Source organism: Protomyctophum parallelum (genome assembly GCF_964188405.1).
Source record: "Protomyctophum parallelum genome assembly, chromosome: 2".
In the NCBI taxonomy this organism is placed as follows: domain Eukaryota; kingdom Metazoa; phylum Chordata; class Actinopteri; order Myctophiformes; family Myctophidae; genus Protomyctophum; species Protomyctophum parallelum.
The window spans coordinates 33,160,422-33,177,473 of record NC_139699.1 but is presented as its reverse complement, the minus strand read 5'-3'; the positions used below and the strand labels follow the sequence as shown (position 1 = coordinate 33,177,473).

General features: G+C 42.8%; 1 protein-coding gene across 2 annotated transcripts in view; it reads left to right on the top strand.

The window, feature by feature from the left end:
* The window catches only part of uacab (uveal autoantigen with coiled-coil domains and ankyrin repeats b), a 48,774-nt gene that overhangs the window by 15,419 nt on the left and 16,303 nt on the right, over positions 1–17,052 (top strand). The window contains exons 1-4 of one of the 2 annotated variants that reach the window (XM_083759908.1): positions 10,279–11,035; positions 11,850–11,980; positions 15,978–16,066; positions 16,487–16,551. In XM_083759908.1, coding sequence (XP_083616034.1) covers positions 11,000–11,035; positions 11,850–11,980; positions 15,978–16,066; positions 16,487–16,551 — 321 coding nt within the window. In that variant the 5' untranslated portion in view covers positions 10,279–10,999. Of the gene's footprint in view, positions 1–10,278; positions 11,036–11,849; positions 11,981–15,977; positions 16,067–16,486; positions 16,552–17,052 lie in introns of those variants that run through there. The other variant, XM_083759907.1, reaches the window with a different exon arrangement.

Genomic DNA, 17,052 nt, shown 5'->3' with positions numbered 1-17,052 from the left:
TATCGCGATATCGCCATAACGGAATGAGTGGGGGTGTCTGAATGACCTTTTTATAGTGTTTAATCCGTTTTAACGGCATCATTTGATGGGAGAGTGCTATATGTTCATGTTGCCCTCTGATGGGAGGAGAAAAATAGAGAGACGTGTCGTGGAGTCATTTATTGACCGAGCTTTCATTAAGCTTGTGAAATTTGTGAAAGAAACATTAAACTGTACCATTTGCAACAACTCATGGATGCTTTTGGCTCATACAGGTGTAAATGTAAGCTAAGAAAGCATCTTACATTTTCCATGTAAACTGCAGGCTGATAGGACCAACGTATATTGTGCTGCCTTAGTCCAGAGTGTTTAGTTTGTCTAGTTCAGAGGACAAGTTACTACTTGTATTTAATCTGGCTTCATTGGAATGTTGTAGCGTCGATTCCTGGAATCTGTTGGCTTCCATGATATTACTGAAGTAGCTTATTTATTTAAATTAAATTCAAAGGAGCTTTATTGGCATGAGAAAACATACATTTACATTGCTAAAGTATCAAAAACTAATTGCGACCGAAGGTCGCAGTTAACTATGAAACCTTGCGTTTTTGTCACGTCATGTCAAACTAACATTTTTCACTCAATTTGTCACGTCATATATTGTTCCCAAGTCCCGTGACATCACTATGACATCATCAGGGATGATAGTAAATCAGGGATCATATCATAGTAAATGCGACTTGCTGTCGCAATTAAGCCCATATATGGAGATCCCTGATGTCATCAATATTAGTATGGATCATATATGTCAGTACCTGTTGTGACATTCCATATGTTGATCCTTCCGCATCCATCCTTCCTCTTTGATGTCTCCCTTTTGACTGATACCTGTCCATTTAAACTCTAGACGGGCCTGCCCCAAAGTTATTTGTGCAGCCGCGCCTGGCAGCTGGCGAAAACTAGAGTTCTCAACAGGCCTGAAAATTAAGGCCCGGCCCTACCTGTGCCCTCATCAAACCCTGTACATTCACTGCCACCGCTGCCACCCTTAGATCTCCATCATCTCCATATACAGTATATAGCTGTATATTCTGACCTCATCAAACCCTGTACACTCAAGACACGCTCCATATATGGCCACTGGCCAGTGCACGCGTCTGGTAAAAACAGTTTAAGAAAATGGGGAAAGTATAATAGTTGGAGTGGGTACAGCATTGCATAATGTCACATTGAGCGCCGTAGTCCTGACGTCACTCGCTCATCCCCTGGTTCCAAGGGGTTTGCAGAATTCTTTCTCTATGGAGAATAACATGAGGTTATCTTAAAATCGTCTCATATAATAATTGTGGTCCAAAAACAAAAAAAACGTGTCTGCAATATTGTCTGGGAGGTGTCTCATTGTTTACAGTCAGTCAGTCATTTTTGATAGTCTGCGAAAATGTGACGACTTCGGCAGCAGTATAACATTAGCGTTTTCTCACAGTCAGTTGATTCTTCATATCCGTATGAGGATATGATGATTTGTTTCATTTTCAAACGCAGTTCTTATATTAGTCCATCTAAGATCCCCTATGGGGATATAATCCAAATAAAAACATACACGAACCTGTGCAGCAATCTTTTGCAATTACAAATTGTAAATGTAAATTTAACAAGTGCAGTCTAATTGTGAGAATAGTGTGTTCTACCTTAGTTTATACGCTATATACGTAGTATGCCGTGACGGAATGTTTGAAAGAAAAAGAAAATGGTATACCGTTTATTTCATTTAATCTATTGACCACGCGCGAGCGTATAGCCTATACGTGTGCATGTTGACTGTGCAGGGAATTATTATGGTACACTGTCTGACAAAACCTAGATATACTGTACATATCTAGGTTTATAATATATCTACTGTAGCTACATATATGAATGTCTTATCGCCACTGGATGTTTCTCATAGATTACAATGTAGCTAATGGCTATTGCATAACCTTGGTGTAATCATTGACTGAGATATCGCACCGTTAAGAAAACCTAGGCTTCGGTTCATAATCATAAATCATCATATTTTACATCAAAGGTAGTGTGGAGTGGACAGTAAGTACACAGGTTTTAAATTGTCTCAAGCCACACCTCTGCTCACATTCCTTGCCCTTTTGCAGTATGTGTTTTTACATGATGACTTTGCTGACATTGGCCAAAACATGCATCATCCCCTGCATTTAGTGTCCAAGTGCCAGCATGCCCTGACAGTTTCTTGTTTCACTAAATATGGGCATGGAAAATGGGAGGCCTGGGCGTTACTTTGTTTTCTATAATAACTTCATTATGTGGTTTGGGATTTAAATATCAGTCTGTGTCATCTGTTTAAGCTTCTTAATGCTGTTTGTGCACTCTTGCCCTCAAAGGTAGGTAACATAGGGTTGTCATAAGGATCAAGCAGAGGCACTGAATCTCCAAATGTCTGCCTGGTCTTTTTCTTATAGGTTTTCTCTTTTCTAACTGATATGGGACACAACTATGTTGGTATACATACCAACCACATACTGTTGGTATATTTTCATGAGTCAATGGAATGAAATGAAACCCCCAAATATTAGCATTTTAAATCCATATATTTAGAAAGGCGGTATCTAGATGTTACTTTAGCTTTCCTGCATGGTGACTTTCTCAGGCCCCCCACTGGCTGGTTGGAAAACAGCCTGTGGGGGGCCACTGTTCTCTCTCTCTCTGCCCTCGTTTCTATGACCCTCTATCACTTTATTATCAGCCAGCTGAAATAATACCAGTCATACCGGTGGCCATCTACAGCCAAAGTCAATAACCTTGGCTTGTTTTTAATACTCCAGTCAAGGAACGGTGTTATTTCAATCAAAGCTATTAAAATGTGTGAGTGAGGCTGCTGTCATTGCGGGCGAAGGGTATTTGTCTAACCTCATTAATGGGTCAGAGAGTGGATTTAGGTCATCACTATGCCTTCACAAATATCCCAGAACCTTTAGCTCAATAATTGTTTTTTTCTCTGTCTGGGCAGTGGGCACTGCAGTCTTTGACCTGGATGCAAGTCTGTTTTAGGGAGTGCTGGATTAAAAGGAATGATTGCTCACTCATACAGATTTCTGGGTACAGTGACATTTTCTTAGTTTTTAATTTGATCTAAATGTGACTGCATGTACCATAATCCTCTTCATATTTGTGTTCGGAAAAGTGGTTGTGTGGCCAACATAACTGAACCTTATCGTTTACTACTCTACACTGTCCCTACACTGGCTATATAAGACAGATTGTCATTGTACAAACATTGCATTTAACAATAGTTTCTCTCTTATCCATCTTATCCCCTTTCGAGACATTTTTATGCCATGCGAGAGTCTAGCCGTCTAGGGTCTGTGTGTATAATAGGTTCTGTCAGTGTGTACTGTATGTCAGTCTGTCGGTGGGTAATCTCGCAAAGCTCTGGACTGATTAGTGCCAAACTTTGTATGCATGCTGCCAGTATGTTTTCACATACGTTTTATACTTTTTTTTAAATGTGTAATTTTATAATGGATGGCCTTGCCCAAATTTGCTGTAGGTATTACGTTTGCGGATCGTATACACACTAGGGCTGACCTCGATTAGTCGAATAGTCGACTAATCGATCGGAACGGGTCTCAGTCGACTGACCACCTCATAGTCGACTAAAAAAAAATAATACAATATTTACAAAAATATACAAAAATATTGTATTATTCCACTAGGTCTGTGGGGGACATAAACACATTTGAACATTCTGACTGTTCAAATCTCCAATGTGCATCTGGAGTGTGTCTGCCTGTGTGGCAATGTGCCACTGCCTGTGACTTGAATCGCACAGTGTGCTGGCCTGATAGACTCCAGAATCTCAATCTCACCTGCTGTGCTCAATCTGGCTAATGACAAGCCTCTCAGTTGTTAAAAAGAAAGATTTGAACAGTCAGAATGTTCAAATGTGTTTATGTCCCCCACAGACCTAGTGGAATAATACAATATTTTTGTATATTTTTGTAAATATTGTATTTTTATATAGAATTCTTTTGGGGCTATTAGTCGACTAACGGCTAATTTATTCATCTATCAGTCGACTATACAAATCCTTAGTCGGGGACAGCCCTAATACACACACACACACACACACACACACACACACACACACACACACACACACACACACACACACACACATATATACACAGATTGGCCACATGAATCACCAGAGATGGGACTCACTTGTCTTGTTTTAGGAAAGCACCCTCCACCAGAAAAGACTAGAAAATGCCACTCAATAATGCCACTTATTTGCCATAGGGTGGTTGGAACTTGGAAGGGCCAAAGGTCAGCTGCATGGGGCCAATTTAGAAAGCTGATCCCCTGCCCTAATGGTGACTGTCGGAAGTAGAAGGAAATAGCAAGGAAAAGTTTTGCCCTCTGGGTCATAGGTCACCTAAAAGAGTGGGGCTCAGTCAGCAGCTGGCTAGACAAGTCTCCATTTCGGATCTTTAGGCTCCAAGAGTGAGGATATCTTGGGAGTGACCATCAGGGACCAACCCGATGTCCATTTGTCTTCACTGGCCTCATTGGTAAGACTCTACTCCAAAGGCTGAGCCCAGACTCTTCTCATGTATCAAAAATCAGATCAATGATAATCAGACATCTGTTGGGGTATTTGACTAGACGCATACATTTGAGTCACCCCAGTGTGACTTGCATTTTCCCCATAGATTTTCCATCGGTCTGTTATTGCAAACCCTTACAGCAGGGCAGAGCCATAAGGAGATTAAGGACAACATTACATATCACTATCTATAACCCAATACCTCTATTGATATTGTGACAATATTGTGGGGATGACTACTGGTACTTAAACAAAATGTATACACAATGACATTTTTGGTAAATATTCATCAGTAGTAATTATATAATAACTAAGCGGGTCATAATAGTTGGAGCAGTTGGTTAAGTTTATAAAGTTCACATTACTGTAACCTTTACAAACAGGAAAACACTTGGACTTAGTCTCTTATCAATGTATGATTTTTTTTTTTTACTGTATAGTATATTACCCAGCCCTATCTTCGGAATGTTATATCAATATATGAATATAATATTTGACTGTATAGTATATTACCCAGCCCTATCTTCGGAATGTTACTGTGTAGAGACCCATTCTTCCTGCTTTGACCCCATCTCCCAGGATACAACTAGGTTGGATGGCTTGGTACTTTTCAGTCTCTCTCCACCAGGGGGCATGGCTGCACATCTGAGGGGGATTGTTTGGGAATGTTCCTTCCTGTAGTGTAGCAGCCATCCAGACATCATTGCTGTTGGCTGTAAACCTTGAATGTCCAAAACAGTTCCCTTCTTATTATTTTAAGAAGATTTAAATTGTTGTGTGGGCTTGTAGATCTGCAATTTTCACTATTTTTGTGTGACACTATACTCTTGTAAGAAGTAGATTAGTAGGGCATACATTTACGAAAATTCATGATGTCAAATATGGAGATATGAGGCGTCTGCTAGTTTCTGCTAGGGGTGGGCAGCAGTGATTGTTTCCCAGAGAGCCATACTATCTGAAATAAAGTGAGCAAAGGGATATTAGACAATTGAATTGAAACTTGAAACCCAAAGTGCTGATGATGAATCTGCTAGCACAACAATATTGTTTTGTTACAAAATGATTACTTTTTAACAGCTGTTGTATTTTTTGTTTGTGGATTGATTGAAGTTTTTATTTATCTACTCAAAGTGTTGACATTCAATTACCATAGATTGGAACATATATGCTGCCTTTTATCAATTGGATTTATTTTATTTATTTGGCTGGTCGTTTTGTTTAACTTTTTGAAGATGTCGCAGCCATGCAGGACTGAGATGGTCCACAGGCCCTTGGGCCGTATGTTGCCCATGTGTGGTCTACTCAATAGACCACACAGTAGACTCTACTGTCTAGTCTGCACTGCATACCAACACCAGCACGTCTCCTCCTTGCCCTGAACACTTGGCCTAAACCATCAACTAGGCATGCTCTAAAACTAAGGGGAGGGAGGGGTACTGGCGGTACTGCCAATGAAAGCATCAGTCCAGTCCGTCTGTCCCATAGCAACAGACACTTTGTGCTCCTGTCAGAGATTACTGCTAACTCGGTAGACTTGCCCTCACATCGACCTACGTTCTCACATCTCCAGTTCTTGCTTTACATTTCTTCTTGAGGGTTCCTCTTCTACTCCCTCTAATGTCATTTATGGAATACTTTTTATATAATATATACTTTTTGATACCACTGACCTAAGGGAGTTTGAGCTCTTTCGTCAATGTGGCCAAAATGAAATGTTCTTTTGCTGGACAATCATTGACAGGATACCCCCCCCCCTGCTTGCTTGGAGTTCAATTGTTTTTACTTAATGGCCCAGAAGATAAACTGTTACTGTTACTAGGCAGAGTCTATAACTCTCCATGGCTCTGTTGCTGCTATTTCAGCTCATACCATAATGGTGGTCGTTGGTGTTTTACTGTTTTCTGATGGGATTGCTCCGATAAATCATTCAGACAGACATGTGGCACTATTGGCATCACTCCAGAGCCTTTGCAGATAAGTCTGTGATTACAAATATTCTTTGGCATCGCCATCACTGCTTGGGCCTTTTCATAGGCTAGAATTACTTACAGGTCTGTTTCCAGTCAAAGAGTAAAAGACCTCAATTGGTGAAATGTTTTTTATTTATGTATTATGTGGGCTGTTTACAAAATATTATTTTAGAATAAAACATGACAAACATTTATGAACATTTTGATTTCCATATGCAGGAGTGAAAAAACATTGCATTATATAAATATGTAGTCCATGTCAACATTTAAAGTCAACATTTGCATATTTACAGTCACTAATGTCCTTCATAAGTGCATGGCTGTCAATGGGCACCCAAATAAATTATAGAGGCTACAAAATAAGACTCTTAAGTCTATATTATAATTTCTTTGGTAGTCCATGTCAACATTGACAGTCACTCATGGAGGTTATATAATTTCTTTGGTAGTATAAGGATAATTCATCAGAAATCAGTTACCGGTACTTCCATTTTCTGTCTGTTGTTGTTTTGGTCTGTTTTTAAGTGGTGCAACCACTCCATTGCGGAGCTATGTGTGTCCCTGGGTCTGTCCGAGCACGAAAATAGCTTTTGGTTGGTTTTCACCACCAAGTGTCACTGTTGCGCAGCCTAACACACACACGCGCACACACACACACACACACACACACACACACACACACACACACACACACACACACACACACACACACACACACACACACACACACACACACACACACATATTAACTGTATATATGATGATTTCGGGTGTGACAGACAGTACAGTGACAGTAAAGTACAGTGCAGAGGGACCCCGTTTCGGAGCGGTGCGGCTCACCGGAACCGGGCCGCCACCCTGGGTGCGTTCCTGTGGGTCTGGAAGTTCCGGGGACCCCCACACGGAGTTGCACCACTCTGTTCACAGTCACACGGGTGTGATTTATTTCTGTTGTGGTTGCTTTTGAACCCATTGTGTTCTTAAATGAACCACTCCAGGGTTCACCTGGGAGCAGCCTCACCTCTTGCAGAATTAGTACATGCTGTAACACAAGGTGCTCTCATATCACACGCACTCACACATATACGCACTTAATCACACACACACACACATGAAACCCCCTTTTGTCAAGGTTTGTCTTGAGACAACATTACTATTCATATTTCATCAGGGTCTGTCCTTTAGAGTTCCAACTATCTAACCACAGACACGCCTTACAAGTCTGAGCAAACACTGAGGTCCTGGAGTCGACCATGAACCAGCTGGTTGTTCATGTGTCAAGGCTGAAGACAAAGGCTGACCGTGCCTTTGTTGTTAGGGCTCCTTGTCTCTGGAATGACCTACCTAGGGAGCTCAGGCTTGCTAAATCAAGTGTCTTCTTGTTGAGCGGTGCCTCCACTCCATTACACAGCTATGTGTGTCCGTATGCGTACGTCTATGTGTACGTACGTGTCCGAGCACGGAAAGCTGCACTTCTCGGCCATTTCGGATGCGGGAGGGCTTCCCTGGGAACCGGGCTGCCCCCCTGGGCGCATTCCTGGGGGTCTGGAAGTTGTGGGGACCCCCACAGGGTAACTGTCATTTCTCAACTGTTTTGGACGCTTGGCGACTCGCCGGAACCGGGCTGGCCCTCTGGGCGCGTTCCTGGGACACCCACACATACAGTCCACTCACTTCACACATGTGTGATTTTAATCACTGAAACATACTTAAACGTTTTAAATGATATTGTTTGATTCTCTCTTAATGTTTTATTTTTGCACTGCACTTTAGAAGTCATGTATTTTTATTCTCTTGCCGACTTTATATTTTATTTAATATAAGCACGTAGACATGTCTGTGCTTTTTAAGTAGTTATATTAACATAAAAATAGCAACGGCCAAGGTCTCATGACATCATCCAAGTGACTTTACAGATGTCAGCTATACGATCACTGTCATCTTATTGGCCAGATCAGCAAACCAAATACTGTAGATGTGGTTTCATCATTTCACATTCAGCGAACATCTTTATGTTATTGCCTCCTATCTCCTGCTCTCGGATGGCAAGCTGCCGTGTCCTGTTGGTGACATTAGAGAACCATTCGCCTGGCTAGACAGGCTGAGATGCGTCACAAGTAGCTAGTCTGTAGAAAGTGATTGCCAGTTACATGATGATAATAGCAGTCGGTCTCTAATTTAAATGACTCATTTAGATGCAGTAGCCTATATAATGATGATTTGATGAGCCATGTAGCTTGATGTTGGCTGATCAAAAACATCAAGCTGATGAGCCATGTAAAAACAAGGACTTAGAAGCCTTGGAACTTAAGCCTTGGACTTTTGTTCAGCTGTGCTCAGAATGGACTTCTATGGTTTCTAAAACATGTGAGGCAGAATTCTGTTCTCATTTTCTTAAAATTAATTGTAGAATTGTGTAGCATGTTGTAATTTGTCACCATGTGTTGGTGACCATTTCAAAATGTTGCAATTCAGTTATTTGAAAATGAAATATTTAAAACACTTTCAAAGTGAGCAACTTTGTTCCGACTGGATATGGTGGACACTACTACTAGAAAATACTTAGTTACTTACTTTTTGGCAAGACTCCCATGCAAGTCCAATTCTAAACTGGTGCATGAGCCGAATGAATCCAAACAAACACGCCCGTATGGGATATTTACGTGACTGATCACGGTACAGTCACGTAAATGTGCGCGCCCTGTCCTGTGGCCAGGTCCCATTTTGGTGCCTTTGTCTCCATGCAAGGGTGAGCAGTTTTAGTAATGTGACACCCAGTTCTTCATATGACATGTCATGTGGATGAGGCCTTTTTGCATGTTTGTGAATATCACCACTGCTCTGTTAACGCCAGCCTGGCAGCGGACAGTAATCCGAGCACCACAAGGAGCTGACGCAGGGTGTGTAAATTAAACGTGTCCACCTTACACCTCCTCCTTTCCCTCCAACTCTCGGCCTCTCGGTCGCTTATCCTGTGATATTATAACCTAATAAAAAAGTGACGTGTGGTGATGTCTTTCCGCTGGAAATAGAATGAGGCTTTTGCTACGTTTATTACGTAGGTGAGAGCGTAACGGCGAATCGTGTTATTTTTGGCGAGCGATGCAATCGTACGGAAAAGTATAAATTGCGGGGGGTGTATGTATGGGGGGCTGACGTCTCAGACAGCTGATTGTAAAAGGCTGACACCTAATCCTGCTACCGTGCGGCTGGGATCAGGGAGCTCTGCTGCCACACCACCCAGTTTAGACGGACGGGTTAACGGCAGCCTCTGGCCCGGCAGCATCCAGCAGGGGTCAGTGCCAGGACCACTTCAAATGTGCAAACCATAATCCCCCCCCCCCCACCGACGTTAATATTTTCAGATGGAGGCGAACGCGCCGTAGTGTGTTGTGGGGGTGCCGAGCGTAAGCGAGGTCTTTTGGCAGGCCTTGTTTCGTGCTTGCGGTGGTGATAGACACCAACGCAATTACTCATGGTTAAGGCATGCACAGAATGTATTCTTAGCCCCTGTCTTCCTATCAGACACTGGAGAAAGGTTGGAGGGTCAAAAAATAAAGAGGTAACCAGTCTGCAGGGCTGTCTGCACCGCTGATGTTTACCGGGGAGGGGGGGATATTTTAAACCGGGGAGAGCTCACATATTTACCCCAGAGAGCTTGACTGACCTTGCCATTTGGTTGGGCAAAGACGCCTGAAAGACTACTGATAGACAGGAGCTCTTCAGTTTAGCTCTGCTGAGCACGTAGCTGGCAGCTTGTGGAGAGAGGAGGGACACATAACTTACCTGCGATTCAAGACGAGAGGAGGAGGCGGGGTAGAAGACAAATCAAAACTACATTGCAGCGAGGAAAGCACAGCAGAAGAGTGAGCAGGCTTATAGACGGCTGACTAATAGGGGAGGATACAGGGAAGGAATACTTGAGCGCAGAGAGGAGAGCCAGGCTGAGCTGATTGTTTTCTTCCTCCAGAGGAGGAGCTGCAGTCGCCGTCCAGGGCTGGACCCGGGGCTGGCAGGGCTGGTCCTATACTGCTTCTCCACCTCCTCTAAAGACCTCCTTCCCCTCTGGTTAACTGAAAGACCACACCGCTGTGCGGTAATGAACTCACAGGCAGAGCCCGCGAGCAACTGGGGAATGCACAGAAAATCCTTGGCAAATCAACCTCTTGTCCTCCTGTGAGGAATTGACCCGGGTTGAGCTCTTCCAGCAGAGGACCCCCACTGCAGTCTAAACTGTCACCAGTTTGTCCTCCCTTCCTGGCAGTTGTTTTTGCACTCACTGGCTGAGTGAATTGTGTGGCTCCTTTTGTACACACATATTTATATACACCCTTTTTGGGGTTGTTTTTTCTTTATAAACTTTAGTTTTTTGAGAACCGGAGCCCTGGCAGGCTTTGCAGTAACGCTGTGCAAGGACCAGCTTCATTCACCCAAGATGAGTCGCTGGCTGAAATGCACCTCCATGCACTTTGTAGGTATCCTCTGTTGACATAGGACATTTTTGTTGAAACTAACGAGACATCTCTAAAAACAGTTATTGTATTTGGATGCTTTCTTTTTTCTTTTAAAACTGAAAAATGTAAACACTGTCTAACTGTAAGCCAGTACTTGTTGTAGTTTTATGGAATTAAATTGTGTTGGGTTCCACTGCTCAGACTCAGAAAGCATGTTGACAACACTGAGGTAGACTATCCCACACACATTTCATTCCACTCCTTTCATTTTGGGCCAAAGTGGACCCCACTCAAGAGTCGGTGCGCTACACAGACGTGCATTCTTGCACTAAGAGCTCCGTGTTCCCACGCTTTTTGTACAAGCTCTCAAGGATATCTTCATTAGGCGAACTGACTCGGGACGGAAGTCAAGGAAACTTAGTAGTACCGCTGTTATTTCTTTCATGACTGCTAGAGATACATTTGAGAGAGAATCTGTTGGTATATTATGCACTGTAGGACAGGTTGAGGTTCTCAAGGTCATTGAGAACATTATATGGTGGGAGGGGGGGGGGGGTCATTATTGATCCAGTAAAAGGAGATGAAGTTCTGAAAGGAGGGTTAAGAGTATCAGTCTCCTGAAAACACCCCTTCTCTCAGCAGTGATGTATTTGTTAAACTGTGTATCACAGCAACCCTTTTCTCCTTTTCTCAAGATTTTGCTCAGACATTGTGAAACATTTGAAAGAGCACGCCCGGTGCCTTCTCTCGCTGCATGCACATGTTTCTGACACTGCCTCCTCTGCAGAACACTGATTATGTTTTTGACACTGCCTCCTCGCCCCTCTGCAGAACACTGATTGGAACAAGTATGACGACCGGCTGATGAAGGCGGTGGAGCGCGGGGAAGTGGACAAGGTGGCCGCTGTGCTCAGCAAAAAGGGCGTCATCTCAACCAAGCTGGACGTAGAGGGACGCTCTGCGTGAGTGCACACACACACACACACACACACACACACACACACACACACACACTATCTCTCTCTCTGTCTATTTATCTGCCCCTCACTCCCTGCCGGCTGCCTCCCACCCTTCCTCCCTCCATTCTGTCGTGTTGAATAGCAGCACCTCCAAAAGTGCTTAGTGGGTCTAATTCCGAGCACTGAAATGGTCTCCTCCTTCATTCTACCTCTACACATGAGGCGTTCATCCAGAGTGAGGTCATTGCAACACGGATTAGCCTCTCGCCTCATTTTATGAAGTCCTCCTGCCAGCAAAACCCGTCTGTGTCTGATGTCTGATGTCTGATGAACATAATTTTGGAGACCCATATACTCTGAGGGCACGTTCTCCCTCCTCCACCTGCCCTGCACATGGATTCCCTTGGAATTAAATATCATAATATGCAGCCACGTTTATTTTCAGGAATTCCTGTTTTAGCCTCCCTCTGTCTCTCAAGGTCAGCGGAGGAGTTCACAGATGGTATGAGGAACATTTGTGGTCACTCGCTCGCCTTGGCCTGAGACTGCTTCGGCCCGAAGCTGTTTATATTGTGACCACACAGGAAATGACTAGCTGCAAATACAGATATGTGAGGCATTTGGTCTGGCCCACTGTTCTGGGAGTATTTAGTGAGCTTTAGAAAAGAAAAACAGTTGGATATTATTAGATGCATTTATTGTACACGGTTGCTAGCAGAAGAAGCAGTGGCTGTTGGACAATCCAAGGCCAATTCTGTTTACATTTATGATGGACACTGTCTTTTTTCAATTCTACCATTGAAAATTATAGGCACATCCTTGGATGAAATGTCTTCTGTCTAAAACTATTTAATTACCTCGAGGCTCAAGCCCTATGAAAGACGTTGCTAAGCCAGACATATTTCCTTCCCAGGAGGTAAATTTAACCAGATTCCAACACCAGCATTTTAGGGTATCCAGTCCTCCTGACCTTGATCCCAGATATTTGAAGAAGTCACTGTGCTGTGATCTCTGTTTCAGGTGTATTTTCACTCTGGCTTTGTTGCAGCCTCCAGCTATAAAGCACCAAATTCCATAAGTCAACAGTATTTCCAGCAGTGTGTGAGATGCTTTCACGGCAATGACCATTGAATAGACAACGTTTGTGCACATGCATGTTGAAAACAAATAAACAATTACACATACTACGTACATTCCCCAGAGATGTGGCTTGCATTATAATAAGGTGCTAGAATTTGCCGTGGCTAAATTCAGCATCTTGGCACCAGGCATACAGTAGAACCCACTGTATACAGTCTTGATCATCCTTGGCATTCAGTATTCACTTGTCACGTTCACGGCTCCTGACTCGGGACAGCCCACCCAGAACCATATATGTTGTTTATCAACACATAAACTCTCCTCATCATATCGAGGAAGGAGATTTTTGAAAAGCCTAGTAGTAAAAACAAAATCGGCTACTTTGTTGACTAAGCAAGTCCTTAGATCTGGGGCCACACACAGAACAAAGGATCCAATCTTTTTTAGTCTAGTCATCTACATCTGTGGGAAAACTAATCACAAACTGTAATCCCTGGCATATAACTTGGAATGCCTTGGGTTAAGCGTGAATCACTCTTATCTCTATTAAGGTATACAGTTTGGTTCTCCAGAGCACATCGTTAGCTAGATGGTTTGTGGGAGTTAATCCCATCCACCACACCTTGCAGTTGTGATCTCTGACAGGGGTACGTTTAGCAGTACAAGAAAGCCAACATGTGCCCCTCCATCACAAAGCTACAATACTGTCTAAAGATAACACTGCTCGACCATTGTTTTGTAGGATTAGCGGTAATTGTTGATACTTTTATTAGAATAACAAAACTGTGAGCTGGCTCTTTAGTCTATATGTGGTTGAGCTTGATGTTCAGGATTAATATCAGTTTGCAAAGCTGATATTGACAGGGTCAGGGGGGTCAATTGTGACAAATTGATTTTGACACTCATCTGAAGCATATATATATATAACCATTGAAATGCTTTGACAGTACACTATTGATTGTACACACACATGACAGCAGATGATGCAGACCATAATGGTACAGTACATGGCTCCACTGCCATCCATTACTCTCTCTATCCAGTCTAATAATAGCGCCCATATCCTGTGAAGTGTCAACCTGAAAGCGCCCTGAAGGAGCAGGTGGTCAGATGAAATGACATATCTACGTGGACTCATCCCACTCTAAGAGAGAGAGAGAGAGAGAGAGAGAGAGAGAGAGAAGGAGAGGCAGTGCTGGAGTGCCATTTGTAAATCTATTTTAACGTAACGTATCTGTGCTTCGGAACACCTTCTGCCAATTTGTGCATTCTACATTTGTAGTTGTAGGGTTGCATTCTTTTGCTCTCTCACAACAATGACAGAAGTGGGTGAAAAAGTAATGTTTAAGATATATAAGTTTGAAGGCTTTTATGCCACACGTCATATTCTACACATTTTACGACATACTTCACGTGTACTGTTGAAGTTGCTTTGCAAATCAACTGAGAGTTGTTACGAGACCTTAGTCATCAAGGATTTCAGTAGCAAAATATTTAATTTTGGTCACATTGAGGATGGTCACATTATCTGAATCCTAGAATGTCTTAGCAATGGTGCAAACGGAGAAGTAAGTTTACTAAACGCCATGCTTGTGTATGTTGCTTCACTACGACACAATTCACTGTGCTCTGATGATGCTGGCCACAGCTCAGCTGCTATTAACCACTTGAACCCAGGAACACATTTCATAGTGAGCTTGTAGATTGGCTATTTTCTGCAAAGACATTTTTTGTAGAGGTGAAAAAGCAGACCAAGTACAGAGTCAACTACGTATTAGTTTACTGTACTATGTATACACTACTATATTATAGAAGGTTTAGAGGTTGTTAAAGTGTGTAGTCCCTTTCTATTTGGGATATTAAAATAGGGTACAGGTTTTACTCTGCTTTCCAGACCAAAAGCTTAGTTTGTACAGTAGCTAGTTGGTTTCTTTGTGGTGTCAGTCAACTCATTTTCTTTGGATTTGGTCCATATTTGTCAAGTAAAGTCACCAGGAAATTGGCCGCCCTCATTAATCTTTCTACTTATCATTGGACATTGTTTTGAAGCATTCCTCCAGTATATACAACCCCCGCCCTCAGCTGGAAATTCCCTTTTCTTCCCCATTAGAAATTGTGTTATGCGAGTCATATCACTTATCGGTCATATATAGTGTGCTTCCTACCCCGTGTCTGCCCTTGGAGGTCAAGGCCCTTTGAGTAGCAGCATCTCCCGGCCATCAGCAGTGTTTTTTAATACCATCACATGGTTTTAAATACCGGCGCCAGTGTTGAGGTGTCAGCCTCCCTGTCTCCCCGGCAGATACTTAGGGGTTAGAGAGTAAACAGGGCACTGTGGCTTGGCAGTCGACACACTAAGATTGGTTTACAGACAAGTGTTTTGCAGACCATAGGGGAGAGAGGCGGCAGCTTTGGATATGGGTCAACAGAGCAAGTGAAAAACAGCCGCCGGCAATTAACGGAATGATGATTAAGGGGAATTAGCATGATGTCGCCCAAGCCAACATGCTTCACAGTAGAGTCTGGGTTATCCGTGTTTGCGCATTATGTCACACGCTGAAAATAGGCAATCTACAAGCTCACAACATGGCACAGTGCAATGTGTTGTAAGCTTGTAGATCTTCTATTGTCTGTGTGCAGCACCAGCAGGCAACTCGGTATAAATCAGGCATAGCAAAGAAGCTTCTGAAGACATGTTAGAAGAAGACGAACTTCGGAATTGTGAACTTCTGACAGCAAGGATCCAGGCATCCATTTACAATCTTACTCTTAGTCTTTATATTTCACTCTCTTATATTTCCATCTCTCACATCTTCTGAGGTGCACTTATGTACAGTACTGAGTCATGACTTATGGCTGTGCCCATTCTTTCCGCTTTCTCCTCCAAAACGTCTTAACATTTTCTTGTTCTATTTGACAGCTTCCATTTGGCTTCAACTAGAGGACACATAGACTGTCTGAACCTCTTCCTGGGACACAATGTGGACATCACAGCCACTGATGCCACCGGTGAGACATTAAACATGATCGCATCATAGCTGTGACAGTTGTGTAAATGGTAATGAACGATGAGACCGTAATCACAGTCCGATCATGGTTGAGTGAATGCTATGGCGCACTGACTTCAGGGATACCTGATTCTACCCTGTGATTTGCTTTGCCTAAGTCGTAATCACCATGAATACTCATGGGTGTAACCATGGATACTCATGGGTGTAACAACACTTAACCAAATACATATATTATACTTTGGTACATGACTGTGTGGTATGAGAAAAAATACTGAAGTGTTGACTCTTCTTTCATTTGAACATAGGTTATTATTAGCCTAAAGGTGCTACGACAAATGTATTGTCATTTTGCTAGTAGTAGGCCTACATAGTGTGTGCTAATATAATGTTCTGTGCATCTACATTTCCCATTGTCTAGGTAAAAATGCTCTTCACCTGGCTTCAAGAAATGGTCATTCTCTTTGCGTGCAGAAACTCTTGCAGGTAAAGTGACTCACTCCCTGTGGAACAGTTAAAAGTCCTTCACTGCAAATTACATACATGTCTTGGCCAACACCGCCAATGACTTGTAACCTGTCAAAACAGTGTTTTCAGTGTTTACACTAGATGGCGCTCTTTGCCAACCTATGAGTCACCGTTTGACTCTCGGTGAAACAGTCTAGCAGTAACTCACGATCTAAAAAAACTGCCACCATCCACTTCCATGTCGTTCCTCTCCCATTTTTGGCCAGCATGCTATTTTGAACTGACCCTAACTAGGGAACTGACTTTATTTTTCTCTCACTGAAGCACAGAGAAAACCTCTGTGTTCATCAACTATTGGGGGGATCGATCGTAATGGAGATAGATTTATGTGACTACTCGCAGAATTCCATGTACAGAACATGTACTGTACAGATTGCATGCTTGAAAGTTCTGCCTCGCAGCCAAAACGACAGCTACTGTAGTCTGCTAGGGGAATTAGCTGTTGCTGGGGCAGTTCCT